This window comes from Protobothrops mucrosquamatus, unplaced genomic scaffold, assembly GCF_001527695.2.
Source record: "Protobothrops mucrosquamatus isolate PMUCROS unplaced genomic scaffold, P.Mucros_1.0 scaffold218, whole genome shotgun sequence".
In the NCBI taxonomy this organism is placed as follows: domain Eukaryota; kingdom Metazoa; phylum Chordata; class Lepidosauria; order Squamata; family Viperidae; genus Protobothrops; species Protobothrops mucrosquamatus.
The window spans coordinates 183,119-204,020 of record NW_015386571.1 but is presented as its reverse complement, the minus strand read 5'-3'; the positions used below and the strand labels follow the sequence as shown (position 1 = coordinate 204,020).

Sequence of the window (20,902 nt, the reverse complement as noted above, 5' to 3'; positions counted from 1 at the left end):
AATGTGCAGATTAGCACTTCCAAAAGGATAAGTCAGCAAAAAGATGGAATATATGACCTCTAGATGATTACTGTACTACATCCAGATTCAGTCACAGTTTTGTCCCATACAGGATTAACCTTGTGAACTCTCAAGCTTCCTCTTTCTGCTATATATTCAAGATGGACAGTGATTAATATTTACATGCATTTATATGTAAGGGTGTAGGTATATACATATGTTGTATATAGCATGTTTATATGTGTGTTATGTATGTGTACACTTTTGAGAGCAGGCAACAGAATTTCATTTATGTGTGCCAGTGTGCCCACAGTAAAAAAAAATGACAATAAAGGTTATCTGATCTTAGCTAAATGAAACTGCTATTGTCCCTCCACCCAAAACCTGTGAAGTATTTTTATCTGCTGTTGGTCTGAGTGTTCCAAGCATTTGATAAAGAGTTATTATTATTTATTACTATTGTATTTACTTTATCCCACTTTTATTATTTTTTTACAAATAATTCAAGTTGGCGAACATATCTACCGTATCTTCCTCCTCCTATTTTCCCCACAACAATCTTGTGAAATGAGTTGGGCTGACAGAGAGCGACTGGCTCAAAGTCACCCAGCTGGCTTTCATGGCTAAGATGGGACTTGAACTCACAGTCTCCTGCTTTCTAGCTTGGTGTTTTAACCACTAGATCAAACTGATTATAGGAGTAGGTGGTGATCATTTTTCAGACAAATGTTAATGTTTTTCACTGCATCTCCTTGCTGCTTTGAAGGGGAAGACAAGGAATGAAAGGTAATCTCTAGAGCACAACAAGGAAAAAAAGGTTGATGTGAGTCTAACCATTCGTTTTTTCTAAGAGTTTTATTGGATAAAGAGTTTCTTTTTACCTTGAGATAGCAAGTCCAGAGGCTCTCTGTATAAGAGCATGGGGTCTTGGGAATCTCAGCTAAAACTACTTGCAGGGCATAAAGTTGAACATTAAAATAATTCTTTAATTTTGATTGTCCCCCAAAGTGGTGCCTCCTAATATTTTGATCTACAACTCCCCGAGCCCCTCAGCCAATGACCTGATTACTGGAGAATTCTGGGAGATGTAGTTCTGAGATATCTTAAGAATACCAAATTAGAGAAGGCTTAAGCGAATTAAACAGTAGACAGGCCGGCAGTCACATCCTGCAGTGTATGTTCTAAGCTTCTGTATATAGCTAAGATCCACTCTAGAAACAGTTCTCAAAATTCATGACGTAGATAGAAAGAAACAACTAGAAAGAGCCTAGGCAAACAATAAAATGTTCTCCCAAACTTTAAGGTTAAAAAAAAAAAAGGCAGTGTAAAGGGCCTGAAAAACAAAGGCAATGATAAAACTAGAATTCAGTTGCCAGTGTTGATTTCTAAAATACAGGAAGGGACAACACAGAAAAAATGAATATTTAACATCAGTATTCTAGAAGCAGATATCCAAGAACAGAAGGTTATACTGAACCTGTACTGATCCCATTTAAAGGACAGTGGCCTAAGAAATAAAATGTCAAGATAAACTATTTAAAAAGGCAAAAGACAATAAAGGATGACTAGTCCTTTGTTCTATTTTCTCTTTATGTATTGTAGATCGCTATCATATCACTGTTTGGTGAGAATTCAACTTGTTTGCCCAAGGTGGAACACTGAGTTAGCCAAAGAAAGGTGTGTAGCTATTACTGAGGCCCAAAAAGCACACTAGGGACGAGTGAAAGAAAGCGCTAACACCACTTTGCTATTATTTGTCTTAGCCCAGCTCACATTATTTTGCTACTACATGGAGCTAATGACCATGACAGGATCTCATGACTGGAACAAAATCATGAGGGAGTTTAGAAAGTCCCAAATCTGTGATGCTCCTACTGATACACACAAATGTTTTCTCTGTTATCCTATTAATCAAATGGCATTAGTATTGTGCAGGATCCAAAAATTAGACCAATATTTTAAGATTGTGGTTGCTGTAGATGTATCAGAACTTAGTCTGGTCTAAATGTGTCTAAATGTGTGACAAGGAAGGAATGATCTAGTAAGAACCTGAAAGTTCTAGTAAATACATGAAGGCATTTTGAGGAAACTTTGGGGGGAGTGGAAGGAAGAGATGGGAAACAAAATCAGATTTTACTATACCTTCTGCATCCAACATCTTTGGAATATCTAAGTATCTTTCAGCCACATCAAAAGCTGTATTCAGATTTGTAAGAGGATCATCCTAAGAAAAAGAATGATTTTATTAGCAGTAAATACATAATACAAGAAAATACTTCAATAACCATCAGTTGCATAGTATATTTCATTGAAAAGCTAGATTAGCTGACAAAGAAGACAGAGAAAACAAATTTAACTAAAGGACAATGGTCTTATATAGCATATTTCTTCAGGAAAGAATACTTTCTATTTTCTCCAGTTTATAAATAACCTACAGGCACTTTTTTATTTAGCTTTTTGAGTATTTTAATAGTAATTTGTATTACTGTCTTATATAGAGAGGATTGCTATGCTTTTAACTTTCTTGTAAAAATTATTATACTTATTTTTCCCCCACTAACCTCTCTGATGTATGAGGATGGTTTTCAGTGGCCCTGCTTTCTCACATAATCATCTAATAGTCAAATAAAGTCAACTCTCTTCAAGTCCTGCACATTCAAGATTATCATTTAGCTGAACCCCGGAAATAGGCATTTTGATTGATACCCCCATTGCTTGTGGAATTCCCTTCCAATGGAGACTCACACTGTTCCTACTCTTGTAGGTTTCAGGAAAACAATTAAGATCTATTTATTTCATTTAGCACAGGAAGAGGGCATATTGTTGAGTGAAGGTTGGAATCTGGTGTGGTCATAACTATTTCTTATTTTGATACTTGATGAAATGTATACTTTTGATGTCTGGTTTTGCCTATAGTATGGGTTAACATGGGTTTTGCTTTTTATTTTATGCTGATTTTGACTGTCACATACAAATAAATAGATATACATAGGTCTCAGTTCAGGCTATGTATACTGCAAGAAACAGATGACATCGTCTTGCCATTAACTCCGCTATTTTCACATTTAAAGAAAGAGGGGGGGGGAAACAGGAGAACTTTGCACGATTTGCATAGGTAGACTTCTATGAAGAAGAACATTCTAGGAGCTGATAATTAAGACATTTCTTCTAAAAGAGGAAAATGAAATCCTTTTGCCCTTAATTTGGGGAACTCAATATAACAATGTTCAAGGAACAAAAAAGACCTTTTAAAAAGCTGCTGAAACATCCATTTTAGTTAACTACTAATTATATTATAGATAACATTTGGAGCAAACATACAATCACTGCATTTTTGTTTAAATTGTTCCTCCTTTTATAAAGGTTAAGCAAAGAAAGATTAGATTAACTTGATTTTCCAATATGCTATTTTATTCTTTTCTAACATATATGACCTGTTATCTGAAATATCTCCATTTCTTTTAACTTAGTAACATTTGAGGAAAAGCGTTTTTAGAACTTACTGATAAATGGGTATCAAAATGTATAGTCAGAATGGGCAATAGGATTTAAATTGGAGATGGCCACTATTTAACAAGCATTATAATTACAGTGATTTATCAGACCTCAGTTAAGTGAACTTCAGAAATTGTGGACATATTTTCCATTCAGATACTTTCCCAAAATGATGGATAAATCCAATTATATCAAAAATAATTTCAACAGTTGACTGAATTTACATCTTTGGTGTAATTATGTATAATCTGTAAATTGAACCAAATAAATTCAGATGTAATAGATATTCAGCTTTAGCAGCCATGCTTTCCTCCTGAAAAGTCAATTTAACTGTATTAGGAGGTTTAAATACACTAAATACACATTTGTACGAACGCATGTTAAACATTATTGAAATGTCACCAATTGCTATCCTTCTAACTTTTCCAAATCAAAACAAGCATTTGAATTACCTGAGTTAGAATTCTGAAGGCCAAGGAACTGTCGATCTGCTGTTAATCTAGATCAGTGGTGGCGAACCTATGGCACGGATGCCAGAGGTGGCACTCAGAGCCCTCTCTGTGGGCACGCGCGCCGTCACCCCAGTCCTAGGCCTTCAGCTGGGTTTTATAAAAGCTTTTCGCTTTAGGCCTCCGTCGCCATGTGCAAAAAAAAAAAAAGGTTCAATCAGTCAATTTCAACTTCTCGCAGGAAAAAAAAAGATCTTGCAAAGTTGGAATTGATTGATTGAACTTTTTAGTCCCACCCAGTCTGCCGTTACTACCGTAGCCACGCCCACCCAATTGGCCACATCCAGCCAATGGGCCACACCCACCTGGCACTCGAGGATGCATAAGTGGGTTTTGGGTTGCAGTTTGGGCACTCAGTCTCTAAAAGGTTCGCCATCACTGATCTAGATCTTCATCAGCATGTAACTACTTGCTTTTCCAATCTGCTGCCTTCCACATGTGCTGTGGGAGTCAATCCAACACATTTGGAGAACACCAGGTCAAAAAACACTGCCTCAAATCAATATATCTGAGCTTTTCAGAGAATCTATTTCATCTTAGGTAAAATTATCCAAAGTTTTATTCTTTTTGGATCTATGAACCTGAGACATCTCAAAACATAACACAGTACCTTTCTTAGTTTTCCATAGTCAATAAGTTCTGGACGATGTCTGTGAATCAATGCACAAAAACCAAGACCATCCTTCCAGCTATAAAAGAGACAAAATAGAATTAGTTATATTCTTCAAGAAAGCAAACTGAATAATTATACAATTATTGTATTGTAAACCCTGTGTGTAGCTCTGGGAAGTCGGGGGGAAGGGAGGGGGGTGGGGAAGGGTGGGGTTTGAGGGAGGTGGGGAGTTATATTGTAAAACTTTTAAAAATTTTCAATAAAAAAAAAAAAAGAAAGCAAACTGAAGAAAGTCTAAATCAACAGTGTTCCCTATGCATACAATTGGGGAGAGAAAATATAGTTGATTTACATGGCATCTTCCAAAATTACAAATGCTATTAACTTACAACTCTTTTCATCTGAGCCAGCACAACCAACAATCAGGGGCAATTCAAACTGTGGGCCAACATGTAGGGAAAAAACAAGTTGGCTGTCTAGAGATTAACTGTATGTGGATTTAATCAAAATTTCTATTCATAAGCATTTTTGAAAAGTCAACCAGTTTCATATTTAGAAGGACCTGGTAGGAAGGAATAAAAATAAAGAAGGTATATTGTTTTATCAATCACTAATGGATATATCCAGTAAAATAATGTTAAATTGTTGTTTGCTCTTTCTATTGTCAGATTTTGGCAAATAATGATTCCAGTTTGTCTACAGATATAAAAAGGAATACAGCGTGACACATGACAAGAGCTATTTTCTTCAAATGAGTGAAAGATATTTTCTTTAACAGAACTGAGGTGAGAGGGGAAAGAATAAGGGCATCAGCATTTCTTGCTGGATTTCAAGGTATAATATTCCTTTTCATTTTTCTTCTTTATAGATTTTTGACAGTTGTGTTGACTAACTGTATTTCAATGGCTCAGAAGGAAGAGAGCAGTAGAGAAAATAAATACGCAAACATTGTCATTAGAACATGATGCATTGCTTCCATCTTGTCTCCATTGCCTGAACTGTTGTAATCAACCACAGTTAATGATCAACTTAGGCCTAGCTTTATCAGTGAAACTTTTCAGTGCTGAAGTATACAGAAACATAGGTAGAAACAAGTCTGCTAGAGAAATGTGTATTTTTAAACGAATGTGTTATCTGAGTGAAGCCTCGGTAGGGCAAGGATGAAGGAGGAAAAAAAGTAGCAGTAGCACTACATTCCCTTCCTTGGTTCCTCAACCCATGAGTTTGCATTAATTACTTTGTAAGTAATGTAAAAGCCATTTTACATGTCGTTGTACATAGTTTAAATCCTATAAAAGTTATTTTCATCATCTCTCCATAGATTGCTAAACCACAGCATAACATTAGTTTTCCATTTGCATGTTGAATAAACCAACATGAAGCGACATTGCCTTCATGTTTCAAGTATAACAAAGAACTGTTGTTTAGGTTAACAATAGATGAAATGATGAGGAAAGAAAGATTAGCCCAGCATTCATTTTTAGCTTGACAACCTTTAGTTTAGCAAAGTGGGAATATAGTCTGAACTGGTCCTATCTTTATCTTGTTTTGGCTGGATAAAAGTTAAAAAAAAAAGCTTCAGCATTTTAACATTACCAGGGAGAATTGCATATGGGTCAGCGAAAAACAAATTATGAAAGCAGCATTGTGTTGTTGTGATACTAGGTCCAACTGTTTCGTAGGGTTATTGTCACACACATGTAAAGAGAGGCAAAATTTCTGTTGCATCAATGCCACATTGTTTGACAGAAATCCCAATCCTGAAGATGTGTCTGATGCCATGGTAACAAAGTAAGAAACCTTTAGCCAATTGTGGCCCTCAAATCCTGAATTGGAAGGTAGGTTCAAAGCACAAACACTCCATCCTCCTCCATCTAAGTGGTGATGTTAATTGTGAATGTTCTTAGCATAAGGTTTAAGGACAGCTGAGTTGAGCATTATGCAGCATCCAAATCTTTTAAATGAGATTTTTCTCCAACTTGGGACAGGCACTGGCTGTGCAACTGGGATATGTGACATATCAGAAAAGTAATATTTTTAGGGAACTGCTCTTAATGCTCTTTACCTAATATGGAAGTTTTGGATGTTCACGTTTTTGTAAGGGGCAGTTTTCCTCTGGCACCACAGCAAAAGCCCTTCTTTCGCAGATGTCTCTACAGAACAAAAGATAAAAGCATTAGTTCCACGTTTTCCTTGATCATTCTGACCTTTAAAGCCACTGAGGAGAACCTGGATGGCACCTTCCATATGCACTTCAGAATCTCCCAAGAACCAGTTTTATGTTGAAAGCCCAGAGTAAAATAGTAAAAGTAAAGTAAAAGTAAGCAGCCCAGAGTCTTCTGCATTGGACGGCCATAGCAAATTTTAATTAATAATAATGACCCTAATAATAAAATGCAAACTAAAATTAACAACTTAGCAATAAAAAATAACAGTTTACTCAACTTAAAAGTTATGATAATGAGGTACAAGCTTTAGAATGCACAAGAACTATTTAAGATGAACTGCCTTAATAAAAATATTGTTGTGATATGAATGGTTGACAAGTCTTACGATCAATTTGATTATGTGCGTTATATTATTTTAGTGACTAAGACAGTGATGGCGAACCTTTTAGAGACCAAGTGCCCAAAAACTGGTCCCGCCCCCACTCCACCCCCTGCCCTGCCTCTACCCCGCCTGCCCGCAGGGCCACTCATCGCCTCCAGGGCCCGCCGCAGATCGCCCAGCAGCGCCATGGCAACCACACCCTCTGCCCTCGCCCTGCAGCATCAACTGTATGCGATGGGGCATGAGGGCAGAGTCTTATCTACGCTGCCTGGCTGCCATGTCCTTGGCTGCACTGCTCCGCATGGGCCACGCTCGGGGGCGACTCCTCCAGGGGGGCTGCTGGTGAGGAGGGGGTTGCGGGGGGAGGCAAGGCTGGGGCAACGGCACGTGTGCCCACAGAGAGGGCTCCAAGTGCCACCTCTGGCACCCGTGTCATAGGTTCGCCACCACTGGACTAAGAGATTGCAGCATTTAATTTTTAAAAATAAATGTTTACGTTTATTTATTTCTATTTACACCCATCCTTCATTATTTGTTATAAACAACTCAAGGTGGCAAACATATCCAATACTCCTTCCTACTGCTATTTTCAAAACAACCACCCTGCGAGGTAGCTTGGGAAGAGAATGAGTGACTGGTTCAAAGCCATCCAACTGGCTTTCATGCCTAAGTCTGGTTTCTAGCCTGATGCCTTAACCCAATATAGGCTTCAGTATTAAATATTTAAAGTACATCAGCCTTGTTTAAAGAATTTAAAGTACAATCACTGGTATTTTTCCCATACCCCTTTCCTTCCCTGAGATTTTATGATGTTTTTGGCAGGTGGCACCCAAAAGTGAAAAAAAAGCAGCAGCTGAGGCAACTGGTACTGATGCTGCATTTCCATAGCACAGTATTCATTTGAAATGTTCTTTCTTTAAAGTTTCTTTAAACTTTTTTCAAAAATAGATTATAAAACTGGAATGCTATTCTTTCGACTTTTTCCAAAAGCACTCAGAGAGATAAAGTCAAATTTCCTTTCTGTCAAATGCAAATACTCAGTGATTATGTGAACATGCCCAGGTAGTTTTCTGGACAATAACACGGAATTAATTTGTTACTGTTTTTTTCTAGGGCTGTTTTCAGCTTTCCAGCCTTCTAATTAATATTTAGTGGTCTCACATCCAAGAGCTATGCAGACTCAGCCCTGAGATCAGATCCTCCCCTCTTTTTATCAATACTGTCAATATGCTGCCGCATATAAAACAAATCAGTTCAAAATTATTAACGTAGCTCAGGGGTCGGCAACCTTGGCTCTTTTATGACTCGTGGACTTCAACTCCCAGAATTCCTGAGCCAGCATGGCTGGCTCAGGAATTCTGGGAGTTGAAGTCCACAAGTCATAAAAGAGCCAAGGTTGCCGACCCCTGACGTAGCCCAATAGTTACAAAGATGAACCAAGTATGAAATAATACTAAATGAATAAAAAGGCCAAACCAAAGAGGTGTCTCTTGAAGCTCTTTCAGAAAGCTAAACTAACCGAGACTCCTGAGGAAGGGAATTCCAAAAGTGTGGACAGGCAGAAAAGTTCTGTGAAAGAGATCTCTGCCTCCCCTGCAGACCTTAATGCCTAGGCAGGTTCCCTAACAATAAAGAGAAGCCTGGGTCTACAGTGTCATGAAAGCTGTCAGCCTATGTCCACCGCTCTTCTGCCAAGTCAGGGAATGCAAACTTGGAATCCCTTAACTCTGCATTTTGTAAATAGAATCAGCAACTTTCAGATACCTCTGTGCAAAAAATCAAGCAGAAACACTTTTTGCTGACGTGCAAGTATCCTTCATTCAGAGTATAGGTTTCATGTTCTTTCCTTTGAGGCAACTCATAATATACAAACTCTTCCCCATCATAACTATCCTTGAAAGAGATAAGAATCTGTTGGGATTTACCTTCTACTGAGATATCCTGAATGGCAAAACGAAGGATGATGGTCCAAATCATGCCAAGGGTCATTTTTGCATTCCCATCAACAATCTCTGTAAAAAAGAAATGTAGCAGTTGAACAACCAGAAATAAATAAGCATGTTCTTTTAAAAAAAACTATTAATCCAACAACAGAGCTAGACACCCCCTGAAACCTATGATGAGAAGAGGGGCAGAGGGTACATAAAAACTCTCTGGACTTATGATGAAGATCAGAAATCATCCGCCGAGGAGAAAAATATCAAAATCCTCTGAATGCATGTTGCTTCTCTGGTCTAATTTGAACTGTTTGGTTTTCTTTTTAATATCTTTCCATTTATTTATTTGACTGATGCATATGATGCCTTCCTGTTTGACTGCTCAAGACAGTTTACAGTTTTAAGTTTTAGTACATCCTGCTTTCAGAGTGTTGGCATGAGAACTTGTTTTTCAAAACCAGAAACAACAGTTGGGCTCAGTCAATGTTTAAAAAATATGATCTGGTTTGGTACAATTAGCCCCCTTTCACAATTTGTAATCTTTAGAAATAGGCTGGTTGTTTACTGGTGTTACACAATGCCTGTGTCCACATCAGCACATAAAAGGAAGTTCAGTGCCTGTTAACTGGTAGAAGAATCTTGAGGGTAGTCAAGAGAAAGAAATTAGATTGTCTTTCTGGCCAATCTGATGCTCAGAGATTCCCATCAGATCTTGGTTTCCCCCAGGATATCAGCTAGTCAGTTCCTCTAATAGCTGTGACACTGCAGCTGAAAATTAACAATAAAATGCTGGCACTTCCATTAACATTTCTGCTCCACTTAGAACTCCATAGAGAAGCAGCTATAGCCTTCTTTACAGCAAAACAACAGAATCTTGTGGTTTCTTAAAGATTCATCTATGTATTATTGCATAAGATTTCCTGGATAATAATGAGATTCATGGAGTATTGCCCTGAGAAAGCAATATATAGAAATTCACTGTTGCTATGGATGGTAGGAACAGAGAGAATAAGAGTGAAGAAATGAAATGCAGGTGGTAAAATCACTGAATTTATTTATGTAGTCATTCATTATACAGTTTGGGATATAACAGATATTTTTGCATCGAACTAACAGTGTAATGTGATAAGAAAAAAAACTTTTCTATTTAATCGAGAAAGGTGTTAATTCTTTTAATTAATTCAGACTTGATTACTCTCTTACATGAAAAAAGGTCTATCAAGTTCACCCCAATCCAAATAACACCACCTTACGCTATATTAAAGAGCGTTAAGGTGTTTATATCCGCCTGCCTAGCAGACAGACACTATTGTTCTGAGGTGTTCAGTAGTTCAAAATAATTGCCTAGATCAGCTGAAGGATTCACTCAATGAATCATGTCAGTGTTAATAGCAGGTGCATATATAAAGCTCCTAATTCAAGAATGATGATGATGATGATGATGATGATGATGATGATGATGATGATGATACTGATAATACTCCCAGTGAAGCACTACCTTGATGTGGTTATGGGCCTTGTATGCTCTGAGGAAGGTGAAAGCTATGCCAGAGGTTCAACCATACTAGACAGGTCTCATCTGAGGAGTCAGACAAAGAGTGTCTCTCCCATAAAAAATATAGTGAGATGTAAATTTCAGAAAGTCCAGTCTGAACATCTTGCTGTGTGACGAACCATAACAATACCATCAAATATCTACATCTGCCTATCCCAAGGCATTGGAAAGGATTCGATAGGTAGACAAAAATGCCAAATCCAGTTTGAACATCTGGCAGACTGTGCAATGAACCATAACAACAATAACAAAAGAAAGCAAAGATAGTATCAATAGTAATGGGTATCTTGGGTGTAATTCCAAACAATTAGAGCACAATCTGAACACCATCAACATTGACAAATTCATCATCAGTCAATTGCAAAAGGCAGCTTTATTGGAGCAGCTTACATCTTGCAACAATACCTTGTTTAACATTTAACACTATCAAATATCAACAGCTGCGTATCCTACATCCTTGGGAATGACTCAATAAGTAGATAAAAATGCCAAATCCAATCTAAACATCTGGCTTTAGTGTGTGACAAACAAAGTCAACCAACAGTCCAAAAGCATTCCAAGAGAAGTAAGACAGCGAATTCATAATGGACAGCAGGACTGATTAACAATTATGCCAATAAAAGTCTTCATTCAAATGAATTTTTGTATTATCTATGACTGGGCAGTGGCAGCAGCAGTAGCAGCAGCAGCAATGGAAATCATTAAAAACAAATTCTGAAGAAAACAGTGAGGGTTAACAATTTGCATCCAAAATGTGATCCTGTCAGATTCTATCACCTCATTCCAATATTCCACAATTTTGCAACAATAAAAATGTTGTAAGTGACAAAAAAATCTTTAAGACAGATTCATGAATAAAATAACTATTGCTAGGGAGCAACAGTTTGGATTTTATTTGCTAAAGTTGGTAACTATTTTGTATGTCTTGTTCTCCGCCACAAAACCAGTGTTGTCACCCTGGTATCAGGAATATATCTTTATATCAAATGTGAAGATATGTTCATATGCAAAACATTTTTTCTGTTGCAGGGGTTAAGCATGGAGCAAATCTGTTTTATCTTGAAATTCCAGAATTCTGATATAACAAAGAAAAGGCTAATAGTTCTTAAAGGTGTTCAGGGTAGGGAATAGAAGAGATGTGGGTACCCCCCCCTTTCCTCCAAAATCAATGTGGCCCTTTTGGGAGGTTCATACCAATGGAGAATTGAGATTCTGTTCTGCATCTTTCACGCTTTATGAAGCTTCTCCATTAAAAGAAAAAGGAGTTGACAGAGATATGAAATACGGGCTGAAGACTAAGGATGATGATATGAATTCTCCAAGAAGTAATAGCGAAAACTTGTAACGAAGGATCCTTAAAAAGTCAAGCAAAAATATCTCAAGTGTGAATTCTAGAACAATTGTCACTCTCACGATCTCAGAGTGCTGTTCACAGCACACTCAACAAGGAAAAATGTTCAGATAGATCTGCATTCAGCCTGTGAAAAGATACAGACTGCTGTTTGAAGAACAGGAACAGCTGGAAAGAGGAAACCAAGTGTTCTGCTCTAGTGAGTATGTTTCCATATAATTGGTTTTACTACAATAAGTCTTTGTAAACAGAATATACAAATAAAGATACAATTTCCATCCCTTTGGTGCTCAGTTGTTTCAAACAGAAAATAACCACTGACTGTTCATAATAAAACTGGGTTCTTTAAAAGGACTCCAAAATGCATTGATATGTATAGCCCTGTTTAACTCTGATATTCTATTATCTCCTTGTTTTACATAGGAGGATCACAGGAAACATTTTTTGCATCAGGATTTCAAAGAGGATTTATGAAGTTATTTCATATGTAAATAGGAAACATGGTGGAAATGCATCAAAAGAGAATGAAAATGTGTTTACACTCTATGTTGCAGTTCATTTTATTACAAAATGTGGACTATTTTTGTGCCATTGATAAGAATTTACTTTGGATTAAAAAACTCCATTACTAAGTGTGAGAGGTCATGCAGTATAAGCAACTAAAGGGAATGCTTTCTTGAACCTGCAGAATTTGCAGAATATGAACAGTACTGTAAACCATATAAAGAAGGTGCCTTTAATTTAGTCATTAAAAACAATAATTTCACTATTTATGATTTCACTTGTATAAATACAATTTTTAAAAATTGTTCCAAATGTCAGTGTCTCTTCCTCACAGTTTCCTTTTTGCGCCACAGTAAGAAATGTTAGCATTGCCAATCTAGTATCAATATAGAATTTCAGTGTTTTCTCTTGTTTTTCAAACTTCCGATATAGTTCCTTGGACATTCTGGAGCCAAGATGATGATTGGGAAATGATTAGTGATGATATCACTTGTAGTCAAGTAATATCAGGGTTATTTTGGCTAATGAAACTTAATCATATCTATGTTCTTGTTATATCTCATGCTGAATCTAAAGAATAACAGACAGCCCAGATAAACTAAACACATTCACTTGGTTGAGTTGGGCAGCTAGAGAAATTGAATAAATAAATCTTTCTTAACTTTCAAAAGCTGTCTATTCCTATTGCACATTGTGCATTTTCAGAGACTGCTTCTTTCCTTCCCCTTACTCAGATATATCAAGTTGTAATCATGCATAACATTAATTGTTTCACTCAAGTATTTTGGCAGAAAGTTTGTGATGTATAAGAAGATAATTTGGCTCATCGTGTTCTTGGATTAGAGAATCCATGAGCAATTTTTTCCCCCTAAGATGAACAAAGGCATAGGATTCTTTCTTTTCTCTTCTTCCCCCAAATCAAAGATAATGAGACAGGATAATAATCCATTAGAAGGAACACAGAGAGTATATATCCATATACCTGGTTCTTGGTGACTGGGCAGGATACAAATGAATGTAACAAATGAATGGATGGATGGATAGAAGCCCAAAACTGCATCCAGCTATTCTAAGACTCCTTAATTGGTTGGTCTTCAAATGTGAAGTCATAGAATAGAATAGGAATAGGAATAGGAATAGGAATAGGAATAGGAATAGAATAGAATAGAATAGAATAGAATAGAATAGAATAGAATAGAATAGAATAGAATAGAATAGAATAGAATAGAATAGAATAGGAATAGAATAGGAATAGAATAGGAATAGAATTAGAATTAGAATAGAATAGAATAGAATAGAACAGAAGTTGGAAAGGACCTTGGAGGCCTTCTAGTCCAGTCCACTGCTCAAGCAGGAGAACCTATACCATCTCAGACAAACAGGAGAACCTATACCATCTCTTCTTAAAAATATTCAGTGATGGAGTGCCCACGATTTCTGGGGGTAAGCTGTTCCTTTGGTTGATTGTCCTCACTGTCAGGAAGTTTCTCCTTAATTCCAGGTTGCTTCTCTCTTTGATCAGCTTCCAACCATTGTTTCTCATCCTTCCCTCTGGCACTTTGGTGAACAACTTGGCCCCCTCTGCCTTGTGGCAGCCCCTCAGATACTAGAACATTGCTATCATGTCTCCCCTATTTCTTCTTTTCTTTAGACTAGTCAAACCCAAGTCCTGCAGCCATTCTTCATATGTTTTAGTCTCCAGGCCTTTGATCATCTTAGTTGCTCTTCTCTGAACTTTTTCCAAACTCTCAACATCTTTTTTGTGATATGCTGACCAAAATTGGCTGCAGTATTCCAGGTGTGGTCTTACCAGGGTTTTATAAAGCGGTACTAATATTTGGTGTGATCTTGATTCGATGCCTCTGTTTATACAACCCAGGATTGTATTAGCTTTTTTGGCTGCTGCTGCACACTGCTGGCTCATAGTCAAGTGACAGTCCACTAAGACTCCAAGGTCCCTCTCACAGTTACTGTTTTTAAGTCAGGTCTTGCCCAATCTGTACTTGTAACTTTGATTTTTCCTGCCTAAATGTAAAACTTTGCTTTTCTCGACATTGAAACTCATTTTGTTGGATAGGACCCATTGTTCAAGTCTGTCAAGATCTTTTTGGATCCTAAGTTTGTCTTCTGGGGTGTTGGCTATTCCTGCTAGTTTAATGTCATCTGCAAATTTGATGAGTTCCCCTTCAATTTCCTCATCTAAGTCATTTATAAAGATATTGAAGAGTACTAGGCCTAAGACAGAACCTTGTGGTACCCCACTGCTTACTTCTCTCTATGTGGATGTAGATTGGTTTGGCATGATCTGTTTTTAACAAACCTGTGCTGGCTACCAGTTATAACTTTGTTTGCTTCTAATTATTTGCAGATATTTTTTTATTATCTTTTCTAGGATCTTCCCAGGTATTGATATTAGACTGATTGGTCTGTAGTTTCCTGGGTCCACCTTTTTTCCTTTCTTGAAGATGGGAACCACATCAGCCCTTCTCCAATCCTCAGGTACTTCCCCGGTGCTCCAGGATATATGAAAGATGAGGTGCAACGGTTCTGAGATAACATCTGCCAGCTCTTTCAGAACTCTGGGATGTAATCTGTAGGGTCCCGGTGATATTCGTCAAGGTTGGATAGGTGTTCTCTTACCATTTTCTTGCTTATTTTAATTTTTGTTTCTAGTTTGTCTTTTGCAGTAGTTTTTTTGGTATGTTGGGCTATAGTTTCTTTTTGTGTGACGACTGATGCAAAGAATGAGTTAAGCAAATACATTATTTTCTAGCAATGCATCTAATAATAAATATGTATCAAATAAAAGCAGGTTCATTATTGCTACTGTCCAGTTCCTGCTTGAAGTGCACGCTGCTTACCTTCAGCTCCAATGGAGACCAGCTTGACTCCTTTGCTAGCAATAAAATCTAGAGCTTTGTTCACATTTGAGATTTTGTGCACTCGCATTTTGCCTCTTTCCGGTTTAGCCAAACGTTCACCTAGTCAGGTTGAGAGAAGAAGACATGATTATTTTTTTTAAATGAAGTCCTTCATTTCACCTCTACCAAGAATTCATATACCACACAAAGAAAACAGTTGCTTCTCTGCTGATCCATTAGGATTTGTTTACAGTCATAATTTTATATATACCTGATAGTACCACTTAATCATATAGGGGGATCATGTATTTGACTATTTCCCTCAGGTGACAAGTTATACACATACTAAGCAGCCCTTTGGGGAACAATAAACTAAAATAATCATACCATAGTCACAAGCAGGAATGAGATTAAACTGTTTTCAAATTTGCTTTGTTTATTTTTTTTCTCTTTTCCTTTTCCAACAGTGGAGATCTTAATAGTAAGTTGAGATCAAAACCTTTATTGTACAACAAATACGTTGATGCAACATGCAGTGTTTTCTTAATGTTGTACTCAATTCTGGATAAAAAAGCCAAATAATTTTATGCTTATTAACATTTGAAGTCATAATTAATATTGATATTTCCTTCTTGTTTTGAATCCTAAATGGTCTAAGTTATCTAAATATTACAGTGATGATAATGTTTACTCAACATTGTATTAATCAATATAGTCAATACTGTAGCAAAGCAATATAATGTATAGTGTAAAGTTTATAACTATGTAATGAAGAAAATTACAAAACGAATAAAAATAAAAGGGGGAACACTTTATATAGGGAATATTTAAGTATATAATTGCCTCTTATTCCAAAGTGGTATTGTTTCAGAAGGACTGACCTCATGATTTTCCCTAATATGTATTTCAATACATAGGTCCTAAAAGCAATAATGCTTTCCCCCCTGTACAATATGACATTCAGTGCCGATATGGGTTTAGCCCAGACAGAATGAAGTGCCTAAACAAATGTGCTCAATTATTTTCATAGTGGGGAATTGGAAGTATGTACAGAAGTAAATAAAAGCAGAACTAAGTTGTCATGGCAGTTTTCCATTGGGATTATTTTTTCTAAAGATGTGCAAAATGTTTGGTGCATGGAACAGCTGACTATGGGTGGTCTGTGCCTGAATGGAAACATACACGCTTCGGGAGTTTTGGCCCAAGCAGAGAACAAAATGAAGCTGTTTTTATCCAGACACAAATGGTTTGGAGTTGGGGGCAGGGGGAAGCAGGGAAAAAGCCAAGGACATTAATGGCTAAGGAGAAACATGGGAAGATCTGGGGACAGGCTAGCCCAGGAAACAGTGCTGTGCTGCAACAATATCAGGGGTGGCAGAGCAGAAATGAGGAAGGGAGGGCTCTGGAAAATAAGAGGGGTGGGCAGGCTGGTACAGCATGCTGTACTGGGAACCACAGAGAAGGGGAGGGCAAGCTTGTCCTAGTCACTCCTCTGGATTTTGTTTTATGTGAAACAATAAAACATTCTGGGTTTTGTTCTACTAAACCACGGCTTATCAGGGTTCTAGTTTCTTTTTGCCCATCAAAAAGGATTTTTTTGCCTGCCACATACCAACTGATTACTCTGCTTATTGCAGCTGACTTGTACTGTAATAATTGGTGGCTAACAGTTACTTCTGCAAATGTATATATCTGCACTGTAATCCCAAAGATATCATATCAATGAATTACATCTGAGGTGGGCAAAAAATTTTCAAATGTGAGATTTTAGCTCTAGTGGCAGGCAAAAAAAAGAGCAAATGTCCTTATCCGAAACAGAAACTCTGGGACCTGGTGGGCTTGAATCACACCATTTTTTTCCCCTTTGGGGCTATTTCTAATTATTTTTATTGTACATTTCCAATATTCTATTTTGACATTCCCCAAAGGCTATCTTATGTCAAAAGATCATTCATAACACAGCAGCAACAATAAACCTTATAGTAAAAAAAAAAAAAGTTGGAGGGAGATAAATGGCATCTCCTTTCTTGCAAAGGATTCAGTCTACAATCCCTAGCTTTTCTTCAGTTATGTGCCCTTTCTTTCCAAAATACAGCATGTCCAGCCGTTATAACTGTGTTTACTTTGAACTGCTGCCAAAAGCAACTGAACCTGAAGTTCAAAGAGGCGGGAGAATAGCTGCCTTTCCTTCAGACAAGAACGAACTGACTCTCCTTTGGCAGTCACAGTAATCTTTACCAGACGATGCCACGACAAAGTGAGGGCTTGTCCTACGCTTTCAAGAGCTCAGGCCAACTGTACATGCTTAAAAGGGCTTCTACGGGGGGGGGGGGGGGGGGAATCGTTGAGATTTTAAGAGGCCATGGAACCTGCTTACATATAATGTGGCAAACCACCATGTTAAATCGCAGCAAAAAAAAATATTTTGAAGCATTTCTGGAATGAACTGCCCCCAGAGATCAGAGTTATCCCTGATCTCCCTTCCTTCCGCCGCGCCCTTAAGACTTGGTTATTCCAGCTCGCACCTGACCGGATCCCATTAAAAATCTCCCCAAAATTAATATAAAATTAACCTGTTACAAGTTTATAAAGAAAATTAATTAAAATTTAAACATTAACAATAAATACATAAAATTAACTAACAGTCGGCGGGACTCAGGCGCTCCTCTTCCCGCCCTATATTTAGGTTTATATTATTATTATTATTATTATTATTATTAAATTTTGGCTCTGCACAGTGTGTATAACCAGCTTCTCCATGACCAGTGATCCCTAGATTTGTTGGTACTATAATTTCCAGAATTCCTGGATAAGTCAAAGGCAAAGAATTGTTCAAGCCAGACTCCTAAAGAAAACCTGGAAGGCACTGCAGAGAAAGGCAACGTTCAAAACAAAACGCTATAAGGGCCAAAGAGATGAAGACAAAGAGGAGAATGCAACACGAAGGAAATATATTCCATGGCAGAATTCTGTAAATAAAAACACCAAGGGTTGGTTATTTGCCCTCTGCCTATCACTGTCTGTAAACTGCTTCCTCTTGGCTTTCCTCTCCTTCCCCATGCATGAGCGAGCACTTCACTAGCAAGATAAACAAGTCAGGAATAAATAACACAAGAGACAATTTCAGCTGGTTCTGGAAGACTTCAAAGAAAGCCACAGGACATGTACCATTCAACATTTTGCTTTTAAATTCTGCAGAGGAAGGAGGACCACTTGTGACTTTTCTCCAAGGCCTTTGGTTGTAGAAGAGCAATCAAAGTTCTATATAGGTAATCCTCAACTTACAACTTTTCATTTAGCGACTGTTCGAAGTTACGACGACACAGAAAAAAGTGACTTATGACCGCTTTTCACTCTTAACGACCGTTGCAGCATCCCTGTGGTCATGTGATCAAAATTTGGATGCATGGCAACTGGTTCTTATTTATGATGGTTGCAGGGTCCTGGTGTCATGTGATCTCCTTTTGCAAACTTCTGACAAGCAAAGTCAATGGGGAAGCCAGATTCACTTAACAACCAACTAATTTAACAACTGCAATGATTCACTTAACAACTGTGGCAAGAAAAGTCGTAAAATGGGACAAAAATCACTTAACAGAAATCTTGGGGTCAATTGTGGTCGTAAGTTGAGGACTACCTATATATGTAGCTACGGAGGACAGCACAATGAAGCTTAAGTGGGAAAGGTGTCCTGACAAAAACATATGGAAGTGAAACAACACTATTGCTTTGACTGACTTGGTTTCCAATCCTGAGAAAGTACATTGTGACTGGATAAGTAATGCTGATACACCCTTCCCCAGCTGATACTGTTCAGATATTCTGGATTGTGGCTCTTAATATTCCAGGCTGGCTTGACCAGTCTAGAAGGCACCAGTTTGTATTTGGATGCTTCATGTCCTGACAACAGAGAGATGCTGATGAAGCAAGTGCTTTGCTTCATGTGGTAATGAATACTGGATATGAATAGATTCCCATTTATTTGCCTCTCTGGAGTTCCTTCTCTCCATAAATTTCACAACATGAACTGTGTGCACATGGGACACTGTTTCAAACCATGGCCATCTTGGCTCTTCTTTTGTACCACAGGGAAAGCTTGAAGCACAGGTTTCTCCCCTCCAGCCCATTAACTATTGCGAAACAATGGTCTCACCTGATATAACTTCCAGGAGTAGCATGAGCTTCAGGCCATCTCGGAAATCTTCTTCTATGTTCTCAATCTGGGTGCCAGCCTTGCGGAGGTGAGAGTTACACCATGCTGTAAATGTCTGGAAAGAGATAAAATGAGAAGAAAAGGGATTAATTCTTCTCCTAAGAGAATCTGTAAGGCTGCCGAAAAAAATCCATAGTATTGCAAAAACACTGCTCCTGTGTGATTTACTGAATTAATGTCAGAGTTTAATTGGATTTATTAGTTCTTCATGTTCTATTTCCTTAGTGCACAAAAGCCCAGGAGATAATAATACAAGCTGGAGGTGGGGGGAAGGGGGAAGCTAATTTTGCATGTCTGGCAGAGTGCAAGTCCTTGCAAAGAATGACTCTATAGAGTTCATTCACCATTTTCTCTGAATGGGTCCCCAGTGGTTGGAGCAAGCTTTATTCTGGCATAAGGATTCCTGCTTTTGCAGTTTCCACCTCAATCACAGAATCCACTCATTCCCCCAGAATTATACCAGGGTTATTTTAAGCTAAGGTTGCCAAATCCAACAAAGCCTCCAATGTCAAAAACAGGTAAATCTCAGTTTTGCGGGAACTACGGTACTTTCTTTTTTTATTAGACTACAAAGATCCACCATCCTGAGCCATGTGCTTGAGTAGGCTGGCAGAGCCAAAGAAATCTAAAACCAGATATTGATTGCTATTCTTTGTAAATAAGCAAACTGAATAGGCTTTAGTACTCCTGGCTATCCCCCAAATCTTTTTCATCTCAGCAACATAATCTGCGGAGGCAGACAAGGAGAATTGTGCTACTGTTGCTACTGTTCACAGGTAGGAGTCAAAAACCTTTGCTAATCACTGTAAATCCCGAATAGGTTTGTCGGTAGATTAAACTCAAATCAATTGTTGAATAAGAAAAGTCAGTCTGCAGGTAGTTTCCCCCCTCCAACTTTCTTGATGACTGACCTAAAAAATACATGGTCTGCTGTTTGCAAACTTTAAAAAAAAATGAACAAATAAACCATAAAGCTCTCAGGCCTCCAGTCCAATCTTTGCACATTATCAACTAAATCCTTCATTAGTGGCTGTCAAATGTAATATATGGAGTGCAGCTAGGTAATTTGTTTAGCTCCCACAGGTAATTCTTTAGCAAATGCTTTTATTTGAGTTTTCAATCATTGTTTTCTGAGTTTACAGGTTTATGGCACTGATAAGAGGAGATACAATTGAAAAAAAGAGTTTTTTACTTTTACATCACTTTAGGGAACCACTATTTTTCCTATAACTGCTAATTTGGGCAAAGTGTTGCTGCCCTATAATTTCTATTGAGGACCAGTCTAAAATTGCTTTATGTGTCACTTCCAGAATA

General features: G+C 37.7%; 1 protein-coding gene across 3 annotated transcripts in view; it reads right to left on the bottom strand.

Annotated features, from left to right (window-relative positions):
* The window catches only part of ACTN1 (actinin alpha 1), a 114,972-nt gene that overhangs the window by 35,697 nt on the left and 58,373 nt on the right, over positions 1-20,902 (bottom strand). For all 3 annotated transcript variants that reach the window (XM_015814089.1, XM_015814088.2, XM_015814090.1), the window contains exons 2-7: positions 19,529-19,643; positions 15,376-15,495; positions 9,093-9,179; positions 6,683-6,770; positions 4,615-4,693; positions 2,143-2,224 (exon numbers count right to left, since the gene is read on the bottom strand). In XM_015814089.1, the coding sequence (XP_015669575.1) occupies positions 2,143-2,224; positions 4,615-4,693; positions 6,683-6,770; positions 9,093-9,179; positions 15,376-15,495; positions 19,529-19,643 (571 nt within the window). The remainder of the gene's footprint in view (positions 1-2,142; positions 2,225-4,614; positions 4,694-6,682; positions 6,771-9,092; positions 9,180-15,375; positions 15,496-19,528; positions 19,644-20,902) is intronic.